The sequence below is a fragment of the Pithys albifrons genome, chromosome 1 (assembly GCF_047495875.1).
Source record: "Pithys albifrons albifrons isolate INPA30051 chromosome 1, PitAlb_v1, whole genome shotgun sequence".
Lineage (NCBI taxonomy): Eukaryota > Metazoa > Chordata > Aves > Passeriformes > Thamnophilidae > Pithys > Pithys albifrons.
This window is the reverse complement of record NC_092458.1, coordinates 121,142,197-121,169,707: the sequence shown is the minus strand read 5'-3', so window position 1 is coordinate 121,169,707 and position 27,511 is coordinate 121,142,197. Positions and strand designations below refer to the sequence as shown.

General features: G+C 42.0%; 2 protein-coding genes across 3 annotated transcripts in view; one reads left to right on the top strand and one right to left on the bottom strand.

Moving 5' to 3' along the window:
- The window catches only part of HSF2BP (heat shock transcription factor 2 binding protein), a 31,666-nt gene extending 30,967 nt beyond the window's left edge, over nt 1–699 (bottom strand). The window contains exon 1 of the mRNA XM_071573618.1: nt 614–699. Coding sequence (XP_071429719.1) covers nt 614–649 — 36 coding nt within the window. The 5' untranslated portion in view covers nt 650–699. The remainder of the gene's footprint in view (nt 1–613) is intronic.
- A 1,776-nt stretch (nt 700–2,475) lies between these two features.
- RRP1B (ribosomal RNA processing 1B) lies at nt 2,476–26,234 on the top strand. Of its 2 annotated transcripts, none has more exons than XM_071566137.1 (16): nt 2,476–2,640; nt 7,468–7,550; nt 7,990–8,047; nt 8,727–8,812; nt 9,872–9,933; nt 12,380–12,509; nt 13,940–14,004; nt 14,329–14,492; nt 14,705–14,796; nt 15,591–15,688; nt 16,181–16,200; nt 16,596–16,724; nt 17,507–18,240; nt 20,917–21,063; nt 21,792–21,858; nt 22,886–26,234. In XM_071566137.1, exons 1-16 carry the CDS (start codon nt 2,508–2,510, stop codon nt 23,074–23,076), a joined length of 2,259 nt encoding a protein of 752 aa, XP_071422238.1. In that variant the 5' UTR covers nt 2,476–2,507; the 3' UTR covers nt 23,077–26,234. The 2 variants fall into 2 exon arrangements, with proteins under 2 accessions (XP_071422238.1, XP_071422231.1); XM_071566130.1 differs by having other exon boundaries at nt 14,702–14,796.
- Nucleotides 26,235–27,511: the final 1,277 nt, after the last annotated feature.

Genomic DNA, 27,511 nt, shown 5'->3' with positions numbered 1-27,511 from the left:
TTAAAATGGGTTTTATTTTCTCTGCTTAAGCAGCTATTCAGCATCTCCCTGCACTACAACAGCTTGTTAAAAGAAAATACACAGACAACAGAGGAGTTCCTGTCCAGTCCTTACAGTAACAGCAGGTGCCTGGATGGAGGAGATTTGACTCCAGTACTCACAGAGCTCTTCCACAGGGGTCAAGTTACCCAGTTATACACCTGAGCTCAAGACCCATGTGGTGTGAGTCCAGAGAAGGGAATCCCCCTTCCCTGCCTGGCAATGGGATCTGAACAGGGCAGAGTTCCCAGGAAAGCGAATCCCCCTTCCCTGCCTGGCAGTGGGATCGGAACAGGGCAGAGCTTCCAAAGAGAATCCCCCTTCACCACCTGGCAGTGGGATCTGAACAGATCCCAGCTGGCGATGAACACCCGGCATGGAATCCCTGCCAGCCCTTTCCCCATCCACCTTCCACCAGCCTCTGGCACTGCTCCACAGCCCTCCCTCTCCCTCAGGGTCCCACAAGGCCCAGAACGCCACACAAACCCCCCCTCCGCCTCCTCCTTCTCCTCGGGGCACCGGCGGGGTCACCCTGCACCGACCCCTGGGCCGGGCTCAGCTCCTCGGGTGATACCTGCGCGTCGCCAGCGAGGCCGGCACAGCGCCACATCGCGACAGAGGCGACAGCGGCGACAGCGCGTCATGCGGGGCGGGCGGGAGGGAGGGACTGAGGCCGGGAAAGGCCGCGCTGTGGCCACGCCCCCCGCTGCTGATTGGGCGGTCGGGGCGTGGTCTTTGGTCAGGCCCCGCCCACAAACCGCGCCCGGAGCGGCGCCGGGAAAACACCGGGAAAACACCGGGATAGCACCGGGACAACACTGGGAACCCAGAGTGCGGCCAGGCCAGGGCTGCGCGGAGCCGGAGCCTGGCCCTGCTGTGCTGCCGCTGTCGGCTCGGGGGGTGACATTATCCGGTGCACCCCCACGAAATTCGCGGACGACAGCACATTGGGCGGGAGTGTAGGAAGGCTCTGCAGAGGGATCCCTGTCCAGATCCCTGGATCGATGGGCCGAGGACGGTCGTGTGAGGTTCAACAAGGCCACGTGCTGAGTCCTGCACTTGGGTCTCAACAACCCCCTTGCAGCAGTGCGCGTAGAGAGAGGATGGAGATCTGCCTGGTGGGAAAGGACCTGGGGGTGCTGGAGGAACAGAGCCGGCTTGTGCCCAGGTGGCCAGTGGCATTCTGGACTGTATCAGGAATAGTCTGGTCAGCAGGACCAGGGCAGCGATTGTCCACCTGTGCTGGGCACTGGGGAGGCCACTTCTCTACTCCTGTGTCCAGTTCCGGGCTCCTCAATTCAGGAGGGAAATTGAGGTGCTGGAGTGGGTCCAGAGAAGGGCAATGGAGCTTGGGAAGGGTCTGGCACACACGTCCCATGAGGAGCAGCTGAGGAAGCTGGAGGAGTTTATCCTGGAGAAAAGGAGGCTATGGGAGTCCTTGTCTCTCTCTGCAACTCCCTGAAAGGAAGTTGTAGCCCGATAGGGATCAGTCTCTTCTCCCAGGGAACAAGTGACAGGATGGGAAGAAATGGCCTCAAGCTGTGCCAGGGGCAGTTTACATGGGACTTCAGGAGAAATTTCTTCACTGAAAGGGTGATCAGAATCACAGACTATTCTGAGTTGGAAGGGACCCAACAAGGATCATCAAGTCCAACTCTTAAGTCAATGGCCCACACAGGGGATTGAACCCATGACCTTGGCATTATTACAACCAAGTTTTAACCAACTGAGCTAATCTCAGGATTCAGAGACTGGAAGGGGCTGCCCAGGGAGGTGGTGGAGTCCCCATCCCTGGAAATGCTCAAGAAACGACTGGACGTGGCACTCGGTGCTCTGGGCTGGTTGACCAGGTGTTGATCAGTCCCAGGTTGGACTCGATGATCTCAGAGTTCTTTTCCAGCTTAAGTGATCCCGTGGCGTAAAGGAGAGCACTCTGGACTCTGAATTCCAAGTTCGAGCCTCATGGGGACCGTCTCCTGCAAATGCCTCCCTGCCATCCGATCCCATCACATCTCGGATGCTCAGCAGGGTCAGCCCCGGTTAGTACCGGGTGCTGTGACAGTCCCGAGGACTTCCCTGTCACTGTCCAAACCCGCTCGGCCGTGGCAAATGGACCTTTAGGACTTAAACGGTGAGGCCAGTTCTGTGCACGCTGTACCTCACCTAAAAAAATCCGCTGTGCAGGCTCGAAGGGCACCCATGTAGGGAACGCCCTTCCCAAATCTTCGTTCGCGAAGTCTGGCCATACATACGTACACATGGGATCCTGTGGGGTCCCGGGCAGGCGGGGAAGCCCGGGCGACTCCCCCCAGGCTCCCGTGACGACTCTGCCGTGAGGCTCTTCCAACATTTACAGCGCCCATCCCATCGCTCCGCCTTCCCCGTGGTGACGGCAAAGCGCGGTGCCCGTGACGGCATCAGGCGGGGCCCGGCGTGGGACAGGGAGGGGACAGGGACGGGGCCCGGCCATGGCTCCCGCCGCGGTGCAGCCGCCCGAGGTGCAGTTCGCGCAGCGTTTGGCCGCCAACGAGAAGCGCATCCGGGACCGCGCCCTCAAAAAGCTGCGCGGGTACATCGGCCTGCGGACCCAGCGCCCCGGGGGTACGGCTCGGGCCGGGAGAACCGGGACAGGGGGCTGGGACCGGGACAGGGGGCTGGGAACGGGACAGGGACCGGGACAGGGCGCTGGGAGCGGGACAGGGGACTGAGAGCGGGACAGGGAGCGCGACAGGACGCTGGGAGCGGCACAGGGACCGGGACAGGAGGCTGGGAGAGGCACAGGGACCGGGACAAGGCACTGGGAGCTGCCCCGGTGCCGTCGCAACGCGGCGGGAGCGGCCGCCCCGGCGGGCGGGAGGGATGGGGAGGGAACCACGTGTGTGCGGAGAGCCGAGACCCGCCTCGTGTGGATTCTTTTCGTTGAATATTTTTAAATTATTTTTTATTATTATTGTTTCCTTTTTCCTTTCCTTTTTTTCTTTCCTTTTCTCTATTTTTTAATTTTTTTTTACTTTTACGTCCGTATCTCATAGGGAGTGTTCGCGCCGGTGCTGCCTTAAGCACCGAGCGCATCCCCAGCATCCCATAAGGCAGCGAAGCGACTCGTGTTTCCTCGCCCTCCTAAAGTGTCTCCAGGCACTGGGAAGGGCTGGAGGGCTCGGGGAGCATCAGCTTGGACCGCGGGAGGGTCTTGCTGGCAGCATTAACATCCCCCGGATCGGAGTGGGATGGCTCATGTGCTCCCGTTCTCAGGAACGGAATGTAAATGCACTGAATTGATCCAGGCTGGAAACATCTCCCTGTGTGCAGCGTAAAGGTGGCTGCCTGCTGCTATGAGTGATGTTCAGGAGCACTGGAGGGAATTGAGGAAAGCTCAGGAGTGTTTCAGTACTTGTATAGTTGCAGCTGATTCTGTGTTACCCATCTGGGTTTGTTGTTACCTCCACATTCAGGGCATCAAAAGCTTTTTTCCAAGTTTTTCCAGAAGTCCTACTTGCTGCTGCTTACTGACACCTTAGAGCTAAGAGTTCAGTGGCATCCCTGGAGACAGTTTGAGTCTGGCAATGCCAGTCTGAAGCTGCCTGCACCTGAAAGTGCCTCGTGCACTCTTTCCACGTGGATGCAGGTTATTCCTATAACCTATAAGACAAATACATAGGTGTGTTGTGTATAAATTGTCTATAATATATAAATAAATAATTGTATGCTTCCCTATTTAAAATACATATTTATAAACTATTTTATAAATTATTTAAATATATTTATATTGCATATTATTACATAATAAGCCTATATTTATATAATTTTTATAAGTGTGTATTTTATGAAAATACAAGCTTATGAGGTTAGTCACAGCACTGTGTGAATTCATGGATCCAGCTCAGTAAACCTTTCTGTCGGAGTGATCAAGAGCACAGTGCAGAGATACCCCTTGGGCATCTCGAATGTTTCTGGACTGCTTTTTCCAGCACAGTGTGGTGTAGGCTGGACATAGCATAGGAGGGAAGCTGGTTACAAGCATTTTCAGAGCACTGAGCCTGAGCTCATCAAGTTTCCTGCAGCATTTGGGGAAACTGGTACAGAGGTTTTTGCATCCATACCCCTTTGGCTTTGGGGAACTAGCCTAGCCCTGGCCCCAAGAGCTAAACTGCAATGGAATGCTGGTTGGAGCTGAGTCAATTCCTTGAAAAGACACTGAGGAATAGATGTTGTTTCTTCCCTTTCAAAATAGTGTTTGACCCATTAGCCACATTTAACAGAAGGAAGGGCACATAAAACAGCCTTACAAGGTTAGGCCAGGGAACCAAACAGCCCATTATCTCATTTCTGACAGTTAACATAGACATAGGGATTGCCTGGGGACTAGTACAAGTGACTGTACATAATATAGCTTCCAAATACTTTTTGACCCTCTAGTTATTTTTAGCACTGGAGACTTCCTGAGCTGTTCATGGCTTCTCTGTGTTCAGTAGTGCTCTGTGCCTCCCATTGCAAAGTGCAGATTCCTTTGAGTTTGTGGAAGTAGCCATAAGATGGACAGGAGTGCCCTAGCTAAGGCAAAAGGTTGCAGGTTCAACTACTGCCTTAAGATATTATGAAGATAATATTAAGATATTATTCACCACTGGGAAACTTCTCAGTTGATATCTGAACCTTTTGCATGTTAAAATCAGCACACCATGACATGCAAATGAGCAGGAAACAAGGGTGACTAATTTCCAGAGCTTTTAAATTTACCTTCTGTTAGGTACTGTTCGGGTTGGTAGTATTGAAACAAAAGGTAACTTATTTGGGCTTGGAGAGAAAGCATGTCCAGGAGAGAGAATTTAAGCCTTATATCCATACAGTATTCTGAGAGGGATGAGACTCACACATTAGGCAGGCCAGGTAAGATGCCCTAACTTGAGGCATTGAGAACATGCTGAGTTTCGAAAGAGGTGGGGGAGTTCACCTAATGTTCACCTCAGTCAGGTGTTTCATAGGTGGGACTGCTCAGAGTGGTCTGCCCTGGGAAAGCTTCTTCAGAGAGCCAGAGCTCTTAAGTTTCAGCAAGAAGTTAAACTACAGAATGCATAGAACTACTGAAGTCATCATGTGTGCAGATGAGCTTGGATAAGCACCTTATTCCTTGGGAGGGATCCTTTCTGTGTTGTTTTTTTTCTTGTTAGCTGCCTTGAAAGAGAAGAGCATGCTCTACTGTGCCACTAAAAACAGGATGATGTGTTTATAAAGACATTATTAAATGAATTGATGAAAGAATAGTAAACAGAAATAACTTAGTAAAAGAGAAAAGATTGCTGGATGGTCTTCTGTCTGACAGAGCTGCACTTGGGCCCAGATCTGTAGAGGATTTATGTCATTTCCACTGAAATATGCCTGTGTGGATCTTATCCTTGGAAACTATCTAAAATAGGAAAAATTTCAAGAATTTTAGTGGTAGCAATGTCAAAGCAGCCTACATCCCAGACAGAAATGCTGACAAGGCTTGCATTGAATTATCAGAGGTTGAACATTACTAAGCCAAGTCCTAACACTGTGCATAGGGACAATTGCAATGCAATCCTTAAAGCCAAAATCTGTCTCAAGGTACCTTTAAGGTAAAGAAAGCCTTCATTTTTTTGCACTGTGGTTGCTAATACACTACATTCAGGTTTTAATTGAATACTTGAATGATTATTATTTTCCAGCTGTGGCTGGAGACAGCACTTAAGGTTGAAAAGCAGAAAACACAATCTTGAAACTACTTTTTGAGTGAGTAGGATAAGAAACTCACTCTAAAACCTTTTGGTTGGAATCCCATGTCAAATCAATGCAGGACTGCCCAGGACACTTTAAAAAGCCCTGTATGTATGAAAAGCAACCCCATGGAAAGTAATTTTCTTCACCAAGAGGGTTGTGCAGCCCTGGCACAGCTGCCCAGGTCAGTGGTGGAGCCACCATCCCTGGAGGGATTTAAAAGATATGTAGATGTGACACTTGGGGATGTGGTTTAGTGGTGGCCTTGGCAGTGCTGGGTTAATGGTTGGACTTGATGATCTTAGAGGTCTTTCCCAGCCTAAATTATTCCATGATTCGATTCTGTGACCTCCTGAGGCATCTGTATTGGCAGCAGCTACTGTCTGATGCCTCTGTGAGGTTAATGCTGCTTCTTACCAGTACATATCTATAGTCCGTAATTCTGTTAGGAAATGTTACTAATTTTAATACTGCAATGAATATTAAATCAGTGAATCAAATTGTTTCATATTTAATCTTAACACTACTGTCAAATCTAAATTAAATTTGTAATTATTGCTTAGTATTACTGGACATACTCCTTCCCACATAACATTTTGCATATCTCCCTCACTCTGCCCTACTTCCTTTCTTTTCAACCAAGCACAACTGCAGACAATTCAACTAATTCTTTGCAGGTTTTTTGTCTAACTGATGCTGTAATAATAATTGCTTTAAAATTACTTGGTCCAAGGAGAAGGTGCACAATTTAGATCTAGCACTGGGTCTTGGGCTTTTTGACTGGGAGACCCCTGAAAGTTTGTCAAAAGTGACAGTGATCTTTTTGGAGCAAATTTGAGCTTACAGAAGATGATTGCTTTTCTCAAGTGGATTTCTTGCAATTACTTGGGAGTGCTTAATAGGCCACAGTTTGAAAATAGCTGTAGTAGGTCATTACAGATGCTGTTTTAGCAATATGCTGTTATAATTTTACCTCCCAGAAATGTAGCTGATGTTGTGAAAGATCCAGTTTTTTAGCAACTCTGACAGTAAAATTTCATTTTTCATGTAATACTTTTCTTTTGTGTGAATTTGACTAGAATTTTCCTACTGTTAGTAGTGAAAATATTACTTGCTAAATATTTTTGTTAAAATTCTGGAACTACATCTCAAGGCTAACTGTATTGGAAATATTTTCATTGTGGTTGCTCAGGCTCTTTGATTATACAGTTCTGTAAGAAATAAATGTGTTGATTACCAGGAGTTTAGTCTAGCAAAACAAGCCCCTAAAAACAAAGACTAAAACTATTGATAAAGTGGGACCTTGCTTAAAAAAACAAAAAAAAATCCCAACCTCCCCTCAGAGTCACGTCTCTTGTAAAATTAGTTCTGATGCCCTCATTAAAATATCTTTCAGACTTGGAGCTAAAAATATGCCAGAGAAATTTATCAGAATTATCTTAGTATTCATGTCATCTGTGATTTCTTTGAAATCTTTGTTATTTCAGTACAAACTAGAAGCTTATGCTCATGGAATCACTCATCTGTGCCAAGTTGCCTTCCAATTAGTCTGTTTACAGTAGCAACCAACATTTACCAACATGTATCTCTTATACAACAAAACCAGAGCAGAAAGCAGGGAATTACAGGAAAATATTCGGGTGGAAATTGGGGATTTTCTTTCCTTTCATTCAGACTTTTTCTGTACTGTAGGTGGCTTCAGCCAGGAAGAACTGCTGAAAATATGGAAAGGCCTATTCTATTGTATGTGGATGCAGGATAAACCTCTGCTACAGGTACAGTAACTGTTGTTGTATTTGCTTGAGTGTGTCTGTTTTGGAGTACCAATTCCCAGTAACCTCACTTAATCAGCTTTCAGATCACTTGTCTGCATGAACAAGGTTTATCTCACACATAGCCCAGACAACTCCACAGAGACCTACATAAGAACAATGCCCTTAAATTTTGCATCATTGGTTAATTCAAATACGTGGGATTTCTCTCTTCCTAATTTATTTTTGTCTGCTGTCAAAAAGATGATTTGTGCAGAGATGTGGTGAAATGAACATGTTTTGATTCCATTGAAGGATAACTGTAATATTAAGGCAGCTGTTTACCAAATATTTTTCATTTTGAGAGATGTTTCATGATATTTACACATCTTGCTTTGTCTGGTTGTGTGTTTAGTGAGGAAACCAAACTCTGAAATGTGCTGCACTATTTATTTACTTTTAGGAGGAACTTGCAGCCAATATCTCACAGCTTATCCATGTGTTTCAGAATGCAGAGTCTCGTAAGTATTATCTGATACCTAAAGCTTTGTAATTACTTTAATCTTTGGAGATTTTGAGGCCACTATAACAGTGCCAGAACAGAGACAGACAGATAGGATTGCTGCTTTGCCTTTTTTCCTTTTCTGTCCAATTGGTTTGTGTGATGGCTTTAAGGGAGGCCTGAACTGCAGTTTGTGGCTGTTGCAGAGGAAGAGTTGTATCTCCAGTGGGATAAAGAATAGACTTTGCAGGATGGGTAGCAAAACAAACTTGTTCCCTTACTTCTCCATTCTGCATGGACTGTTCTGTGTATTTCCTGCTCAAAACCAACTTTGTTTCATGACTGTTAAGCCACTAATATTTGAAATGTACATGAAATACAGTGCTCAGTCAATGCCAAAACTTGCATGAATGGATATTTTGCTCTCACTTGTGTGTATGTAATACAAAATAGATGCAAAGCCGTCCATGTAATTAAACTTTATAAATGGATGTGTGTCTTTTCTTGTGTTCTCAAGTTTGATTGGCTTCTTATGCCAGTCTCAGGCACGTCTTCCCATAGCTCTGTCCTGTCACTAGGCAAATCCTTAGGGAACTGCATCCCTTTCTCACATAGAAGGGATTTCTTGGGATTCTTTCAGGTTAGCAAGATAACCCATTGTGCCAGACATGCAGGTATTTTTTCTTACACTCTTACAGGACACCTGTTCCTCCAGACATTCTGGCAGACAATGGGCCGTGAGTGGACTGGGATAGACAATCTGCGCCTCGATAAGTACTACATGGTAATAATAAATCTGAAATATAAGTCTTTATTTTATTTAATAATATACATTTTTCTCCTAGAAAAGATGTGGTGGTGGTGTGCTGGAAGGCAGCTTTGTCTGCATGTGCATTTATGTGTATTGTAAGAGGAGACAAGGGACCATCTTCCTGACCCATTGCAAGAGATATTTGTTTTAAAGGTTTTCACTCACCACTGCAAATCTAAAAGCATTACAGTTTATATTGTGCTCAATTGCTTTCTTGTTTGCCTTTATTACATAGTGATTTTTCTCATTGATTTCTATATGGAATAAAAATACCATCTAAAATGACAGTTTATCAACATGAGTTATTTAGACCAGACTGTTTAAAGACTTTTTTATGACTCAGTATAAAGTAATTGTAACTAGAGCTCCCAATTTTCTACCATTGAAGTATCCACCATAGTACATTCAGCTGATGAAATTCTTTCTATAGGAAACAGTATATAAAAACAAGCAGTAAAATCAGTGAATCTTAAAAGACCTGCTTTTGTAAGGAATAAAATCCCATTAATCTTCTTTGAAGGAAGTTAATTGCAGACACATTCACTGCTGATTTTTTGTTTCCCAATGTTAGCAGATACCAGTTATTTCAGTAAGTGAAGTGTTTTGCTCCAGCTGAATGTAGCTATTTTACATGTGACTGTCTTTTAGTGCAAGTTGCCAGTTAATTAAATTATTATTGTTATCATCATCTGCCCCATATTGTTGTCTCCAGTTTAAGCTGTGAGTTTTCTTAGATTTAGCAGCACTTCATGGAAAAATTAGGGTGATGGAGCAAGAGAAAGCTGGATAGTAGAAGCAGTGATGGATTTTTCCGTGCTTAGCATATGAAAATAGTTTGTTGTTTTTTGAATTTTACAGCATCCTTCTGTTCCTTTGCATGATAGACAAGCCTGTCACAAAATGTTGACATGAGGCAGCTTCCACCTTCTTGCTACAAAGAGGTTTACTAAGAAGTCTGTTGTATTTCAGTCATAGTGACTCCTTTACCTGTTTTCATGAACAACATATATTAACAAACTTTGTCCTTTGCAGCTGATGCGGCTGATTTTGAGACAATCCTTTGAAGTGCTAAAAAGAAATGAATGGAATGAAAGGTAAGGACATTTCTGAATGGAGTTGCATCTTAAAGAAGTCACCCAATTTACCTTTATCAAATACATTGTCATCCAATAGATCCTTTTTTTTCCATAGATAGCACTGTCATGAAGCCTTAACATTAAGGCTTATTTGTTCTTCAGATCGTTTATGTAGCTTGGAAATATAATCAAGTGTTGCACTTCTTGTAGTTAAATACACTATTTAATGTATTCAATTTTCTGATTTAGCTGCAAGAACTCTCAATGAAATATCACCTTCAGAGACATTAGACAGGGAACTTGCATCCCAGAAAATACAGAAAAGAAATTTGTTTGTTTTTCTGATGGGTTGTGACTTTTTTTAAAATTATTTTACTATATTTAATCATGATGATTTTTCTTTTGATAAGGCAGAACTCATTAATTGCAAACTATCTTCCTGTTTTTTCTGTGCATCAGTGGGTTTAGTTGTATTTCTCCTGTATTTTATCAAAAGGCAAATAATTACTCTGTCTTGAGCTCTTGCACCACTTGTAAGCTTGGTGTCTTTAAAGTGATGGAGAGATTTAGGCCTTTTAATTGAAAGGGCTTGATAACCTCCTGTTAAGGTTATCCTTTCTTGCTGTCTGAAATGTGGGGTGCATACAGGCATGTTTTTTTGGAAAGAGAAAGCAATGGAAAGCTGAAGTGCACTCCATCCATCCTGGTGCACCTTATTTTGCTTTGGGTAACTGCCCACAGGTTGAAGAGATGAAAATGTTCCTTGACAGGAGCTGAAGGTGTGGGAGGAGGTTTGGTAAAGCCAGAGCCACACACGTTCCCATGGCAGAGACTTGGTCATCCAAACTGAGCTCTGACAAGGTTTCTTATGGCTTTGGGTTCCTTTTTTCCAGTACCACTGGAAGGATGGCTTGAAGGCCCTCCACCACCAGAGAAGACAGTGTAGGAAGAGAAGCTCCTGATTCCTTTCTTTGCAGAGTGAGGGAGCCCAAGAACTGCCTTTCCCTCCTAAGTGAAGCCTAAAAGCTGCCTAGGATGTCGTTCTCTCCTCTTTTAATATGCTTTTGAAGAGAGGTTTATTAAAGTGAAATGAAAGAATGTTTATGTGTTTTGAATGCTTTGAATTCTCTTTGGGACTGGAAATGTTTGTTCTGGGTGAAATTGTAGGAAGTGCCAAAGAACACTATGGGAGAAAGATTGCAATATAAAAAGCTTTACTTTCCTGAAAAATAGCAGTGATAGGGAAAAAAACCAAAATAAAAAAGGGGAAAAAAGTCCCAATTGCTGCTCAGCTGCAGCAATGAGTGTGTCTCTGAGCCATGTCACTTCAGTAGTATGTGTTAGTACCCCAGAAGTGAATAGCTGAGCCACAAACCTACTCATACACATCTCATATCATTGGAATGGTGATTTTTTTTTGTGCCTACTTTAGCCCTGAGTCTGTTCTTCAGTAGTAATTGTTTTGCTCTGAGGGACTGTGAATAACATGATTTAATGAAAGCAACATCTGCGCAGTTTAAAAGAGTTTGAGAAGGATCAGTATTAAATCTAATCCTTAGTTGTTCACCAAAATGGAAATTGTCTCATGGGCTTCTCTTCCTTTACTATCATTGTGTCTAATGATACAAGGAGTTTACTGCCATCTCTGGCTATGTAGAAGTCTTGTGTCTAGAAACTGGGTCTAGTTTGTGCCTGTATAGGTAGATTCTGGAAAAAAGGAAAATCAAGGCATGTTACTTTGAATTTCACTGCACTGACTGCAGCATCCTTCCTCTCTCAGACTCAAGTGATTGACTTCTTCTTATTGTTACTCCTTTCTTTCTTTTATTCACTTCCCTCTATTCGCCACCACTGGCAACTTCAGTCTAAAGAAATTATGTTCTTCCACATTCTGTTCCCTTTTTTCCAGATTCCTTTTTTCTTCCCTTGTCTATGTTCACCTGAACTTCCCACTGCAGCTTTCTCTTGTTTGTCATTAACAAAGGCAATTTCAGTTATTCATGGTAATGCCAGGCCCAGCTTTAACAGTGGCAGAATTCCATCTTCAAATGAAGGGTACAAGGTGTTGCCCGTCAAGGATGGATGGATGTGACAGCTGGAATGCCCATCTCAAGTGCCAGAATTCCTCCTCCTATCCTTCAATAAATGGCATAATAAACTTCAGCTCAAATTAAGATGTGAATTCTAAAACAGTGATTTTTCATTGTAGCAAATCGTGTCAAGTGGATTGCCTGAGGCTGCAAAATCATCTAGATTGTAAGGAGTTCTGATCATGGATCTTTTTTAAAGTTGGTTTTAAGATGTGAAAATTGATCTCTGGATTTATTTCTCCTGAGTTTTGCATATCCATGCAGAACTGTAAAGAGTGGTAAAGCTCTGATTAAAGCTGTTTTTTGAAGCAAATAAAACATGAGCAACTGAATATCAATATCTTGTTCTTTTTTCTCTTCTTTTTTTTTTTTAGTCTAGTTGAACCATTGTTGCAGCTACTAATGAAAGAAGTTATGGAGCCAGACAGCAATGCTCCCAGTGGGATAAAGTTACATTTCATTGATATCTACCTGGATGAACTGGCTAAAGTTGGTGCAAAGGAGGTTAGAAAACACGTTGTCATTTCTTTCCTGATTACTGTTAACTGTAGCATGCAATATTTTAGAAGAAATGTGATTTTTAGATCATGTATTTTAGAAGAAATGGGAGTTTTGGATTATGTATTTTTAATGGTTTTAGATGTAACATAGCCACATTGAGTAAGCATGAAGAAAGTGACTTACTACAAGTTATGCTTATACTTTTATTCATTCTTTGGCAGTGAGAGTATGGTAGTTTCTCTCAAGTTCCTGAGTACTATGCTGCTCCAAATTGAGGTTGGAAATAGTGATAGAAAAGTTAGACCAGTCTCATTTGTTTGTTTCAATAGAAGGGACTTAATGTCTTTGCCCTTGTGTGAACATATTTTCCAGTATTTGCTTTTGCAAAAACTGACATCAAGCCTGTTCTTGGCTCATTGTGTAACACCTAAATAGAGGAAGAAAGTGAGCTTTCAAAGCTGTCTAGTAACTTACTCTTGTCTGTGTATTGTGCAGTTTATCCTCCACATCCAATTCTTGGTTTTGCTAGTGACATCTGTCTTGTTCTGCTCTGTGTTGCTGTTGCAGTTGCCCTTAATTTTGGCTGATGTTCCCGTTTTGCAGCAACTGGAAGCCTGTTACTGCAGCTGTCACTGCTGAGCTTCTTCCAAAGAACACTTGTGTTCTTCCACTCTGCCTGCAGCCCCACACTCTTCCCAGGCTCCTGCTCAGTTACCTCCCCTTGTCTCTGGCCTCATACTTCTTCTTGCAGTGGACAAAGCTGTTAGCAATTTTCCCTTTGTATTCCTTGCAGTACTGAAAGCAATCCTGCCTGCAGCTTTTGTGCTTTTGGATTCTAGAGCATGAGAGGAAAAGATTGCTGCACTAGAGAATTAATTGCCTGCATTTGGAGCCCAAATTTCTGCAGCTCCACAGATACAAAACTGTAGCTAAGCCACTCACAGGAAGCCTGAGGAGTTAGTCCCTTAGACTATTTGAAATCACAGATGATGCTCACAAATTGAATTTGAGGAAGGATTTTTATCTTTAGCACTACTGGAGCTGACAGTGCTTTGGTTCAAGCAATACACTTAAGAGAAATCCAGATCTTATTCTTGTCTGCTACAGACCTTCTTTGTGAAAGTGTACAAAATTATTCAGCATTTCTCTGCCTCTTGTTTCCATATCTGAAATAAAAAGCTTTGTTATATTTCTGTGCTCAGCAGAATAAAGTCTGCAAACCAGTCAGTGTTTTTATACTACTTCCAGGGAATATCTGGAAGTTAATGGTAGCACTGGTAACAAAAAGTCCCTACAAATACTCCTATCATTTGGAATTAGTATGCTGAAAGACTTTGTTAAAGAAGATCCCCAACACCAAATATTTAAGGAATTTGAATGTACACAGACAGTATTTACTGTACTCACTATTTTTTTTCTTTCTAATCATACAGCTCACAGCAGACCAGAATCTCAAGTTCATTGAACCTTTCTGCAAAATTGCTGCCAAATCAAAGGAGTAAGTTTAATGAAAGGATAGATACTTTCTAAGAGTTAATAAATTCAGAAATTAGCACTCCACATGGTAATAATTAGATTTAAGGAGAGTCTTAACTTCTAAATGCAGAGTAAGAAGGGTATTTTACCAGCAATGTGCACAGTCATTTGAAGATAACTTGTATTTATCAAAGCTATAGATAATTGTGGATTTATAAGAACTTTATCAACCTCTGTTGGTTAATTTGTTCTTCCACTTTCTTCTTTCTCTGTGTCCCTCAAATTTCCACTTTTTTAAAGTGAGAATGGAGGGTGTTCACATTCTGTCCCTGCTCTCTCCTGACAGTCGGTGTGTGCTGAACGCTGTAGCCACTGGTATCTTTGAGCTGATTGTGGATCAGTCCCCCTTCGCCATTGAGGACCTGATGAAAGAACTGGGTAGCAACAGTGATGAGGAGGATGTTTCTGAAGAAGACAGTGAGGAAAAGGAAGAGGTGCCTAATTCCAAAGGTGAGGAGGAAGTTCTAAATTGCCCTAGTAAGACTTGCTAGGATTGAAAAATCTGTTTCTTAAAAATACCTTTGTGTTCTGTTCAGGGTATTGAAAAGATAATTGTGTTTTCCTGTCTTCCCTTCAAATGGGCTTAACAAAGCTTGCTCTTTTGGAGTTACTATCTCAAACAAACTAAGAATTAATATTGAGTCTTTTTTCTATACTAGCAGACAGATGTTTTTCAAGAAAATCAGTGCAGAGCTCTGAAAAACAAGAGGATATTGATGAAAATGCTGATTATGGGATCGGGACTGTTCTTCAGGTTTGTGGCTTTTTTGCTCTCTTATTGATACTCCTTTTCTCTTTTTCCCATCCCTTTGAAAAGGTACAAAAGTAAAGGGCATTACTGGATAAATATTACAAAATTTTAATTTTATTCTGATTTAACATAAGGTGATGTTAGTGTAATGTGTACTCTGGGAGTAGTAGTAGAATAAATCCACGTCTAAATTCTTTCCTCTCTCCTGTACCTGCTGGTTTTCACTTCTCCCTTTCTGTTTCAAGAGTTAAAAAAAGCCAAGTCACTGTGGGTGGTGAAGGAATCAGCTTAAGTTTCATTGACAATAAGGGCAAAAATAATGGATGATGGGATACATAGGAGAATGAGGAGTGTGCTACAATTTGGGTTTTCTAGGCCTAGTGTAGTGTTTTTGACAGATCCACCCATCAAACACACATGTAGGTAGATGTACTTCATGATCTGTGGCTCTCAAGCAAGAATTAGGACATGACACACTTTAAATCTGATGTTTAGCTAAATATTTATGGGAGCTGTGAAGTGGGCTGGCTTCTCTCTTGAGTAAGAAATAGGGTTAAGAACATTTGAGAAAGTGATACTGAGTTCAGCTGTTCTGTTAGTGAAGGAGCAATCTGTAAGAGTCAGTATAAGTGTGTGAAGGGGGTGTAAACTTCAACAGAGGAAAATATTTTGGGTTTAAAGGAAGTGGCTGTTTAAAGATGTATGTTTTTACTTCAGGTATTGGTAACATGAGTTGCATTGGGTTATCTTGCATGAATAAACTAAAGAAAAGTTGTGTTGTATTTTCCTTCTGACAGTTTGATTACAAGGCTGTTGCTGACAAACTCTTTGAGTTGGCAAGCAGGAAAAATACACCTTCCCTGAACAGAAAGCGCCTGTACAAACTGGTCAAAAAGTGAGTTCTGTTGAAATACACTTTGCATGTGCCACCTTGTCCTAAACAACTTTCACTTTGCCTTCTGTTCACCCTCATTTGTGCCAATGACAATGTCACGAGGGCAGGTCACAGCCCTGGAGGACATGCAGGAGCTGCCTGAAGCCTGTGCTGTTGTTCCTCAGTGGTACAACTGCAGCCAGTTGAGGTTTATCTGCACTGGGTGGGTTTGTACTGCAGGATGTGACATCAGGTTGTGTGGGTTGCAAGGTACAGATATAGAAGTGTTAAATTGCTGTTTTCTCAGTGCTTTCAGTGGTTTGGTTTGAGTTTGGGGATTTCTGAGGCAAGTCTCTTCTGGAATGAGCTCTTTGTAATTTCCTGTGCAAAGTATGTTGTTCGTATTTTGACAAAATCATAGTAGGTGTAGTGATACTGTTCTAGTGTTATTATTGGTACTAAACCAGTAATACTGTTTTGTTTTGCCTCTTCTCCCTTCCTCCCCACCTCCAGGTTCCAGGACTTAGCAGAAGGTAAGGACAGAGACAGTAATTTCTTTCCATTAAAGGATATATAATGTTCCAGTACAATGAGTATTGGAAATATTTTTTTCTTTTAATATGTGTTTCAAGAATACTATTTTGGGAGTTTGGGGGGATTTCTAAATCTCGTTAAGACACATTACATGTTTTTGGTGATGTGGCCAAATCTTCTTCACAATTTGAGCAACCCTGTACTTTGTCCTTAAATGAAAGATGATTATTTTTACTTAAATAAGTAGGAATCAGTTGTGCAATTTTCTTCCAGGTTGACTGGGGAAAAAGGAGTTGTTTTTTCTTTCTGTGGGAGTTCTGCTGTATATGAACAGCATAATTGTCCATAGAAATAAAACTATTCATTTTCTGATACCTTTACCCTTCCTCAACAGGAATCTTTCCCCAAGATATTCCTGAAGATGTATCTACAGATGAAGATGATGATGATGAATTTGGGAGGCGAAGGCGAAAGAAAAAAGCTGTCAAGCCTTGGGAGCAAAATGAGTTGGAAAAAGTAAAAGGTAATCAGCATTTGGAAGAGAGAGAATCTGCAGAGCCTTGTGGTTTGGCAAAGTGTCAGATATAAACTGTTCTGAAGAAGTCAACGCTGTTGTTCAGGGTGTGCTGATTTACATCACGTTGCAATGAAGGTTAAATGTGAAATTAAGTTCTCTTTGAAAGTGGTGGGAATTCTGTTACCAATTTTGAGACAAGCATCACCTCAAAAATTTCTATCAAAAGCAGAACTGGAAACAGTTGTTTGCATTGCTCTCTTGAGCAGTTGCATTTACCATAGGAAAACTGAAACATGCCGGTCTTAAAACAGGATGACTGTTAGAATATAAGAATTTGGGGGTGTTTCTGGAAAGGTGAAGAGACTTAGTGAGAACCAGATGCAAGTATCTGTAGCATCATGGCTTGTATTGATGTGGCACATGCCCAGTCATGCCCAAAAATATCTCACCAAACTGAACCCCTGAGTTGCCCTTCTGAAGGGCTTAACAGGTGGGTAATAACAACTGCTCTTAACACTGTTGCTGTAAAAAACGTGGGTGCCACAGGGAATAGTTTAGGTGTTAGCTGTGGCAAAGCAAGATTGGCAAAATATTAATTAGGACAGACATCAGAGGATTGCAGTGTCCTGACCAGCTGTAATAGCAACACTGTTGTGCAGGCTGATAGCAGAAAAATGGTACACCTGTTTTAAAAGAAAGAGAACAAAAATAGGATAGAATCCCATTGTTGTAAGTACCTTTGTGTTTCACATCTATTTTATATGGCATTCTTTTTGTGATGAATTTAGAGGATAATGAAGAGCTGTCAAGTATGAAAGTTCCCCAGAAGAAGAAGAAAAAAAGGAAGAAGAGGGACAGCTCAAATGCTGATCCTGAAGCAGCTGGTGGAAATTGCGAGGAGGGAATAGCTGAAACATCTGGATCTAATGATTCTAGCCAGGAAAAGGTGCCAGAAAATATCAGGGAGAGGAAGAAAAAGAAATTGCTACTAAATGAGGCCAATGAGACCACAAATGTAGCAATTGACACCAGCGAAAATCAGAGTATCTCTGCACAGAACAGTCTGACTGACACAGAACAGAGTAAAAAGAGTCAGCTGAAGAAAACGAATCCAAAAGTGCAGAATGTTCCTGCAAAACCAGCGTGTCATAATGGACTAGCCAATGCCAGTGCAGCAGAGGATGTCAGCCCATCTGTCACACCCTTAACTCCTAAGGCTGTGAAGAAGAAACAGAAAGCAAGGGCTGTCCTGGTGAATGGGGATCCCCTTCTGCAGCAAACTGAGAGGAATTCCAACAAGGAGGGAGTGCTGGGGACCCTGCCAAGGAATGCAGGGGCTGAATCTGCACCCTCTGGAAAGGTCTCACTGAAGACAAAGACAAAGCTTGTTGGCTTGGAGGGGATGAAAGCCTCCAGTCAGAATGCAGCAACATTGAAAAAGAAGAGAAAAGTGAAAGAGGTGCTAAACTCCATTGAAGCCAATGGGGTTCTGGAGACTGCTTGCAAGAAAAGCAGGAAGGGGGTATGTACATCTCATTCTTTTCTCTGCCTTCTTCATGAGCTGCCTGGCTCAATTTCACATTTGGCTTTAGCTTTCTGAGTGTGGGGCTCTGTGGGCTGAATGCTGATGTCATTATGCATTGTCACCAAAAAGAACTTGATTCCCTAGAAATCCACAACTGCTACAGTCTCAGGCCCTCCTGTGCAATGACACTAAAACCTGATACTCAGCTGGAAGAACCCACCTAGCTGAAACTTGGGATGTTACAGGATGGGGGTTTTTGTTGTTTTTTGGGATTTTTTTGGTCCCTGTGTTAATTATTCTTTTGCACTGGGTCTGTGGTTAAGCTTACATCATGTTCACAAAGGGTCTATTTTTGCAAAAGAATGAAAATGGAGCATCTCTTTAGCAGCAGCAGCACACACTTAGATCAGTACAAGCTCCTTGTGAAATTGCCCACAGCAGTTCCAGGAGTGTCTTTTGCTTGTTCATTTCACCATCTTAAATAAACTGATAGGGCTCTCTGAGGAAGGTATTTGAGGTAAGAGGGAACAGAGAATATGACACTGTGACCTTTAATGTCATTAAATTATGTTCATAGTGCCTGTATGATCACATTTATGAGTGGCTCAGTTTCTTATAAAGACAATACTGTGTTTTTTCACTGGGAAGATCAGATTGGAGTCTTGTTCAAAAATATTTGTGTTGCAGTTTGGAAACAACCTATTTTTTTCTCCCCTGTTCCTCCCACCCCCTTTTCTTCTTGGCAGTAAGTACAATAGGATAGATTTTGCTCAGCAACTTGGGAGTCATGAAGCATGTTGCACTGTATATTTTTGATAGTGTAGCTAAGCAAGAGTGCAGGGATTCTTCTCTCTCCTGCCACTGAAATTCTTTTTAACTGCTCTTTTCCCATCTGCATATTCATTCTAACACTTCTAGAAGTTCAGTTATATTCTTTAAAGTCTTGCTGACAATCTCACTTTGGTGGAAAGAAAAGTCATAAAGCATAAATGAGATTCTGACTACAAAGCAACATCTGCCTCTCACTTAAAGGTGCATGTTAGTGGCCTGGCAGCTCACCTCTGGCTTAAGTTTAAAGCTGTAGGATTAGTTAAGGAATGCAGCCTTGTATACAAAGTTGGTATAACTCCTCAGTCCATGAAGGGAGGAAAAATGCATCTGCAAACATTGCTTAAATAGTAATAAAATGGCTTTGGCATTTTCTAGTTTTTGATGTAAAGTACTGAGAGGGAGGAACCAAAACATTTCTCTCCCTCCAAACTGTGCAAACTGCATTTCTTTCACATCAGGGCTTCCAAAGTAGGAACCATTGGCTTTGTCTCCTGTTGCCTAAATATTCCTTGTTGCATACCCTGTCTTTCTTTGTCTATAAAAATTTAGTTTCTAAGAAAATATGATTATCCCACCCCCCTCTATTTCTGTAAAACTGACCAACAGGTTCCAAGACCTGAAGTAGATTCAAGATAAGAAATTCCTGCATCTTCATGGAAATGAGTTTTTGGCACAAATTAACATAGGCACTGAGGGAAAAGCAGCAGCAGAACCCGAGTCCAGGTGGTTGTGTGTTTTTGAGTGTGAGCAGGGGGTTGGAGACAAGGAGAGATATTTGGGAGTTGAGTCAGGAAGAGAGTGAGAGTATTGGGATAAGAAAGAGGAGGGCAGAGTAAAGCTAAAATGCACAAATGCAGAGGAAATAAAGCTTTGCTAATTTTGTTTTCGTTGCTTGAGAAGTAACATGTTTTATTTCCTGATTTTAATTACGTAGTCCTGGCCTTGTGCCCAGAAATGAGAGGCATGTTTTGATTCCTGATTTCAAGGACAACACACACCTCCAAAGAATTAGCTTCAAATATTGAGAGGAAGGAGGAGGAGAAGGGGAAAACCAGACAAGATCAGCATTACTTCCCAGTTGTATCCACAATTCAGGAAGCTAAAAGACATATGATTTTTCACTTGATTTAAAACACAAGTGATTTTCAAGTCAAAAGAGGCCACATCCCCTGGAAGTTTTCCACAGCTTGTCAGTGAACTGCTTTGGGAATTTCACATCTGTAGGCTGATGTAAAGCATAGCTGTGGACAGTGGTCCACAGGTATCTGACTGCTCCACAGTCTGGAGACAGCAGATTGGAAAGCTCTGCCAATACAAGTTGTAAGAATTGCCTTCTGCTGGAGGGAAGAATTACTTTAAATGCAACAAAAGTATGAATTTGAGGCAGCAAACTAGGAGCAATACAGAGTAGCTGAATTTCTGAGTGTAAACAGACTACATACTGCACTTTATTTCAAAGTCTCCATCTTATCCCAAAGCTGGGTTCGTTCATTAGTTGCATATCTTGTGCATTCAGAATGGTTTGTGCTTCTGGCCAAGGAAAAAAAATCATCACTTGTGTGCAGGAGAGCTGGATCAATTGCAAGGCAGCCTCATGCACATGGAGAAAACCTGTTTGCACTCTGATGGGCCCAGAAAATCTATTACAAGTTCTTCCTTCTGTTCTTTGCACTGACAGTTTCCTATTTCTGTGCAGAACTTGCCTTAAACGTCTGCTTTCAGTCATGCTAATTGCAAAATTACATCTTAAGAGAGTTAACCATAAAGATGAGCTTGTGTATTAAGTGTAGTTAATTGCAGTGCTGTTGTTCTGGAGCATTTTTCCCTTTCCCTCCTTCACAGGAAAGCAGTGCTGCTCTGCCACCATTAAAGAAAAAGAAAGCAAAACCAGGAAGTGATTTTGTAAAATTTGAAAAAACAACTTTACCAAAGGCAGTGTTCTTCAGGAAAGCCAGAAGCGCCATCTCTTCCCCCAGGACATCCTTGCAGGTAAGGTGATCTCATAGAAGGACAGGAAAAGTCTGTTCCCAAGTGACCTGCCCCAGCCAAGGTGTGACCTCACTCATGCTGTCTTTTCCACTCTGTGTTAGTCTCTTAACCCAAGAAGATAAAAATGGAAATGCTGTTGCATTTCCCTGTAGACAGAGTCACACATGGATCCAGAGTTTCAGCAAATGAGTTGCAGGCATCTCTAAAATGTCTTTTTCCCTCCTGTCTGCTTTCAAAGTACCTTCTTGTTGAACACCATTCTGAATTTGCTCATTTCACAAGAAAGCAAAAGCATAAACTGACTTTCAGTCTTGCAAAGGGACTTTAAGCCTCCATTTCTTCCCATTTGTGGAGATTTTAACAGTACAGGGCTTCAAAAGACTGCCCTCTTCTAAACCTTCTTAACATGCAAAGCTTTTCAAGCCCTCTCAGCACTTGGAGGCCTGAGCGCAGTGGGGCCACTCTATTTAATACACAAATATCTTCTTGTTTGTTGTTGAATTATGTAATGACATTAAGGAGAGTATGTGATTTCTCCACAAATGGAGATGTTTGCTTTTGGCTAGAAAAACAGTGCTGTCTTAGCAGGGATCAGTGCTAGAGGACTGGGTTAGCTCCAAGTCAAATGAAAGAAGTAGGCTGCTTTACACTGGTTGGATGCAGGTTAAAGTACTCACAGATTGCCTCAGAAATCTCATTTTATTTCATGTCTTCATTTTGTTTTACAGCTGAACAAGCTGCAGTCACCCAGCTCCAAAAAAGTCACATTTGGCTTGAATAAAAACATGACTGCTGGTGAGTCTGATATGTCTGTGTGTGTCCAGTCTTGTAGCTGAGGGAGGGGGAAGCTTTATGCACTCACACACACCTATAGAATCCCTCTAGAACAGGGTGATTCTGATACTTTTCATTCCAATAATTGTATACAATTTACAAACCCTCCTCAAGTTCCTTTCCAGAGGAGATGGTAAATTTTAGGACATTTAACCCAACAGGTAGACTTGAGCAATTCCAGGGTCCTGCATTAGTGACCTCCAGAAGGGGCCTCATAGATGAAAAACTGCAGGAGAGTGATGGGCTCACCTTCCTGAGCTGCCTGTTTGCAGAGCACCTCTGAGGAAAATGTGGGTTTCACAGCCTTCATTGCTCACTTCTCTTTCCCAGGACAAAGGTGCTGATATGCTGATAAGATCAGACTTTATAATAGCGAAGTTTTCTTTTTATCCTGGCTGCCTGTGGTTTATGGATGGTCACGAGTAGATAAATATTACTTCTTTCCTGTAAATAGACATTGTTTTCCCTGTTAAATAAATGTCTTGTTCCATAGCATAGAATTGTATTCCATGTATTCATTTACCTATTTTTTAACTCTGAGGTGTGCAGTAGATCAAGTTCAAATTGAGAACAGTGTATTTAGATGTATGTTTTTATGTTAATATAACATGACTGCCCAAAATGAAAAATAAGTGCCTCTCTGCTGGCAGAAGAGATGACCAAGAGTCTCTAGAGCAGTCCTGTTCAACAGTGAGAGTGGAGACATTTCATGGCCATCGTCATATTTTAACCTCCAGTATGGTGTTTTCCGGGATAGCTGGAACACTTGTGTTAGAGAATTGCAGCAGACCCTATTCTCCAAGGGACTGCTAAAGGATTTGCTTTTCTTCACTATTTGTTTGCCCTGCAGAGTCTTAGGCTTTTGATCCTTAGTGCAATTGAGGATCTAAGACAGACTTCCAAGGCTGGGCAATTCCACAGCTGAGTGATGGGCCCGGTTATTCCAGGAGTTGCACGTCTTTTAACTTATTGGCTTGTTTTTCAACAGAATTTAAAAAGACTGACAAGAGTATATTAGTGAGCCCAGAAGGACCCTCCCGTGTGGCTTTCAATCCTGAACAGAAACCCCGTCATGGGGTGCTGAAATCACCCACAGTGACCCCAGCAAGAGAATCCCAGATGAAGAAACCATTTACTATGTCAGCTAAGAAGAGACCAGGTGTTGTGGACTTCTTTTAAACCAATAGATGTGGCCTACTTTTGTACAGGACATTTTGCTAACTTAAAATGTTCTCTGGAGGTATTTTGAACTTCTTTATTTTTTTAAGTTATATACAAGTTGTATATACAAAATTTGGATTGTGACCTGGGGCATCGCTATTTTGAAACCGCTTCAGCTGTATCTTGAAATACTTGTTTTGCCTATTTACAGAAAAGAAACAAAATTCAATCTCTGCTCAGGTTTGGTCTACAAAAAGTACAGTCTCTGCACATGTCATTCCCAAGAGACTTGTCCATTTAATTAAGGAATGTTCAGGGTTTGATTGTTACAGTGATTTTATTTTTTTTTTGAACCAGTGTAAGACAACTTGCACTTTCATGCTCTTAAAACTGTCTTTCATTGAATAGGGCTTAAAAAGGAAAAAGGTAGTCTAGATTTTAAGCTTCCTTGTTCATGTATTTCAAAATTTTGCTGTCATTTTTCGTGTCACTCTTAGCATCCTATTAATTCTTCTGGAAGTAATGATTACCTCATGTCTCTGTTCAGTAACAGCTGGACTTGGGTAGCTTTACAGGTGGCCAACAAGCTTTCCCTGGGATAAGAAATGCCTCACTGCTCAAGTGGTCACTGTTGCAAATGAGCCTTCACAGCTGGTTGCCTGCTGAGCTGGTGACAGTCACCACATTATTTTCCATAACACAAGTGCCAAAGCTGGCTTGTGCCTGTCACATTGTGAGCTGGCTTCTTCCCTCCACTGTAACTGAAATCTTGCTCTTGCACAGGAGAAATCTTTGATATTTCCTGCTCTTTCCCCCCACCCCACTGTTGCCTTTCCTGAAGGTCTCGCAAGACTCCTGGTTTTCTGCTTTTAGCGGCTGGTTTGTCACCACATTGTGCCAGAACTCAGATCTCATTCATTGAATGAACCTCTAAATGTACTCAAGTGAGCTAGATCTGTGCAGTGCATCATTGGGTAGGACACACATCTCTCTGAAAGCTTTGATGCCTCTCACCACAGGGTAAAACTTTACAGCCCAGGCAGCTTGATTTTGGTTTTGATGGAGAACCAGAAGAACTCTTGTCTGCAGCATTTCCTGGTGATTTGGATATTTTATCACTACTCTGCATGTTTTGCTTTGCTTCTTTGGTAAAGAATAAGTGCATTTGGTGCATTTCTGTGACACACCACTTATGAACTCTGAGGGGGAACTTTGAGGATGGGGAAAGCAAATTAAAATAAAAACTCTTTTGATACTATTGGAAGATTTGAAATTTTTTTTGAAGTTTTGCTTATGCGAGTGAGGCAAAGGCTTTGCAGCCGATCTCTCCATTAGTGCTCAGCTTGAGAGCACAGTCTGGTGCCAGAGCAAAGCTGTTCCTGAAGCTTCCCATCAGTTACTTCTGGGATTCTGTAAGAGAGAGGGTGGACCTGCTTCATTACTTAGACTTATGATAACTGGATTATCAGTTAAATAAGCTGATGTTTATTTAGCTACTTCAGCCAGGAGAATTATGTTTTGTACATAATATATTTGCATACTTCAATACTGTTTTTAGCAGTCCTTGATGCTGACTGTCCTCTGCCAGATTACTCCTCATAAGCAACTGAATTGAAACTGTTCTTTTGTAGCTCATCTAGAATTGCTTCAAAGTACTGGTGTATTTGCAGATTGCTGGTTGGTCTCAGCTGCTCAATTCTCATCTGTCCCAGTTCTTGCACTAAGTTTGCAGCAGTCCATGGTTTGTGGTACTACCAGAAAGTCATTTTGCTCTTTTCTCGTTTACAGTGAAGGACTGAATTTCTTTCCTTTTTTGTTTTAGGCTGTATTTGTTTGATCAGTAAAGAACTCTGGAGAATAAATTGATAAAATGAATGATACTTGTTTGAGCAAGTATTGTTCATTTATGTTTTAAAAAAATCTCATTGTAATGATGGATAATGGAGTTTTTCTTTTTTACAAGGTGATGGTAAGTAGAGTGTAACAGCCTGTTCAATATGTTGTACTGTTATTTTGTACTGTGGGTGAAAAGTCTGTTGTGGAATACACATAAAAGCATTTGTATGTGTGTGGTTGTCACTGCCTTAGGTTGAAGATGGCTCATTCCACCAAGGATACAGATGCAAACAGTCAATCGATCTGGTGTGTATAGAAAAATCCAGGATCAGAACACACTGGAGTCTAGTTTGGGTTTGGTTTTGTTTGAATACATATAACTTATTATGGAAATATATTTAAATGCTTGTCCAGATCTTTCTCTTTTGACTGGGGATCCACTGAATCTGTTGCTTGTAAAAATATTTTGTTGCCCATGGTGTGAAATGGAGAGGGCAGAAATGGCAGTCAGGTTTTGGTCTGTAATTTTAGTGATGTGATTGCTCATTGCGATTCATCCATAATCCATCTGTGCCATGAAACTGGTGGAATGTTTTGTAAATATAACATATGTAGTGTGTATTGTCTTCAGTGGTGTCTGGAATTTGATTCAGGACAACTTTACAAACAAACCCACAGTCAATGCAGTTTTATCAGCATTGGTTGGGTTAAAATGAATACATTACCCAAAATATTTGGATAATGACAATTCCAATAGACATTGAAGACAAAAAAGAAAGAAATTTAACATCTGGAATATCATGACTGCACAGAGACAATGCTACTTGTAAGGAGAGATGTATTGATAAGAAAAGAAAAACTCATCTGACCTGTTTGATGTCACTTCATAGATTTTTTTCATAGTGTTATTCCGTCTTTCCAGCTGCCAGCCATGCTCTGAGTCACAACTAATGTGACATAACTTTTAAAGGACAGTATTTTGTAATGATTGTCTCCACATTTTTGTTACAAATCTGATCAACTTTGTACTTCTCAAACTCTAGTAGCTGATAATTCTTTATAGCTTCAACAGAACTCAAAAGCACAAAAGGAATTCAGCAAGGCAAAAAGTTGAAGTTATATTTAAATTATTGGATATCCAAGATCTCCTTATAGTCTGAAATATATGTGATGTGGAAAGCATCAACTGCCCTTTGTCATCTATTACCTGTGCTTGGATTTAATTACAAGCAGGAAAAAAGTATAATTTTATGTACCTCTGCAAGAGCTTTGTTAATAGAAATACAGTGTCTAAGCATTACATCATTTAATTTAGACCAATAAACCATATTTTTTGTGGACATTGTGTTGGGTACATCTGTAAATTTGGGAGATGGGGAGGGTGGCATCTGGGAGGCCACTTGAAAGTACAAAGGCAGTTGTTGACCCTGTGCACCTGCTCCCTCTTTTTGTTTGATTTTTATGGCATAAAAAGCCAAAACTGATGAAGACCCAGCCACACTAGGAGTAGGTTTGCACTAGGATATACCTGTTCATACACCTTGAGCTTCTCACCTTTGTAACTGGGTCATAGAGGAGGGAGCAGCACCCAACAGATTGCCCAGGAGAAGCAAGTGGGTCACACACAGTCATTGCTTGATGATGAAAATTAGTAATGGAAGTGATGACATGGCAAGATGTGTCCTGCAGAGTGCCAAAGCAGGGAAGAGTTGGACACTGAAAGCTTTTGGCCTGTTTGTTACCAGCAGTGTGCCCCATGGACTCTATATATGTAGAGTGGAAAGCCACAGAGCACTGCATCCCCACCTCAGGTACTGACAGGCCCTGCACCTGCTCAGGATCAGTTCAAAAAATTAATCAGGGTCTCTTGATGGGCACAGAATTTCCAGAAATGCAGAAATAACTATTGAGACAAAGAAAACTGATCTATCCATACTGGTGGCACTAGTAAAGTTAAAATAAAAATCCTCATGTAAAACGGGAACAGATTTCCTTCAGAACAAAGTCTGGTAAAAGAGGCTGACCCAGAGCCTGAGCAGCATCCTGAGGGAGGGACAGGATGGCTTCATCCAGACCCATTAATTAACGATGCTTATTTAACAATTATGCTTGCCTGTGCCTGGTCTGTCTCGGGAGGAAGGCACCTGAGGCTTGAAACTCAAGAGCTGCACCCTTGGTGTCATTGGTAAAGACATCCAAGAGCCCCAGTGCCAAAGCCAACCCCTGAGGGACACCCCTTGTCCTTGGCCACAACTTTCTGGCTGCATACATGTATCCAATATCTTATCCCTTGAGTAGCCCACCCTCCAAACCCACAGCTCTCCCATGTGGAGATCAGGACTTCCTGTAGGATCATGTCAAAAGCCCCCCAGGGGTCTGGGCACAGCAGAGCCTACAGGTCTGGGGACTAGTCAGGCAGACCACAGAAAGTCTCAGGAAGAGGAGCATCATGCACCTCTCATTCCCCAGGCACAACAGTTGGCAAAGGCAGCAGATTCTCCTGCCTTATGGGAGCAGGTGATTGTAATCCTCAGCACAAAAATATGCATATGAAGTCAGAAGGATAAAGAATTAAACTGAATGGATGAAAAGAGTTCAAGATTTTCTTAATGAAAAA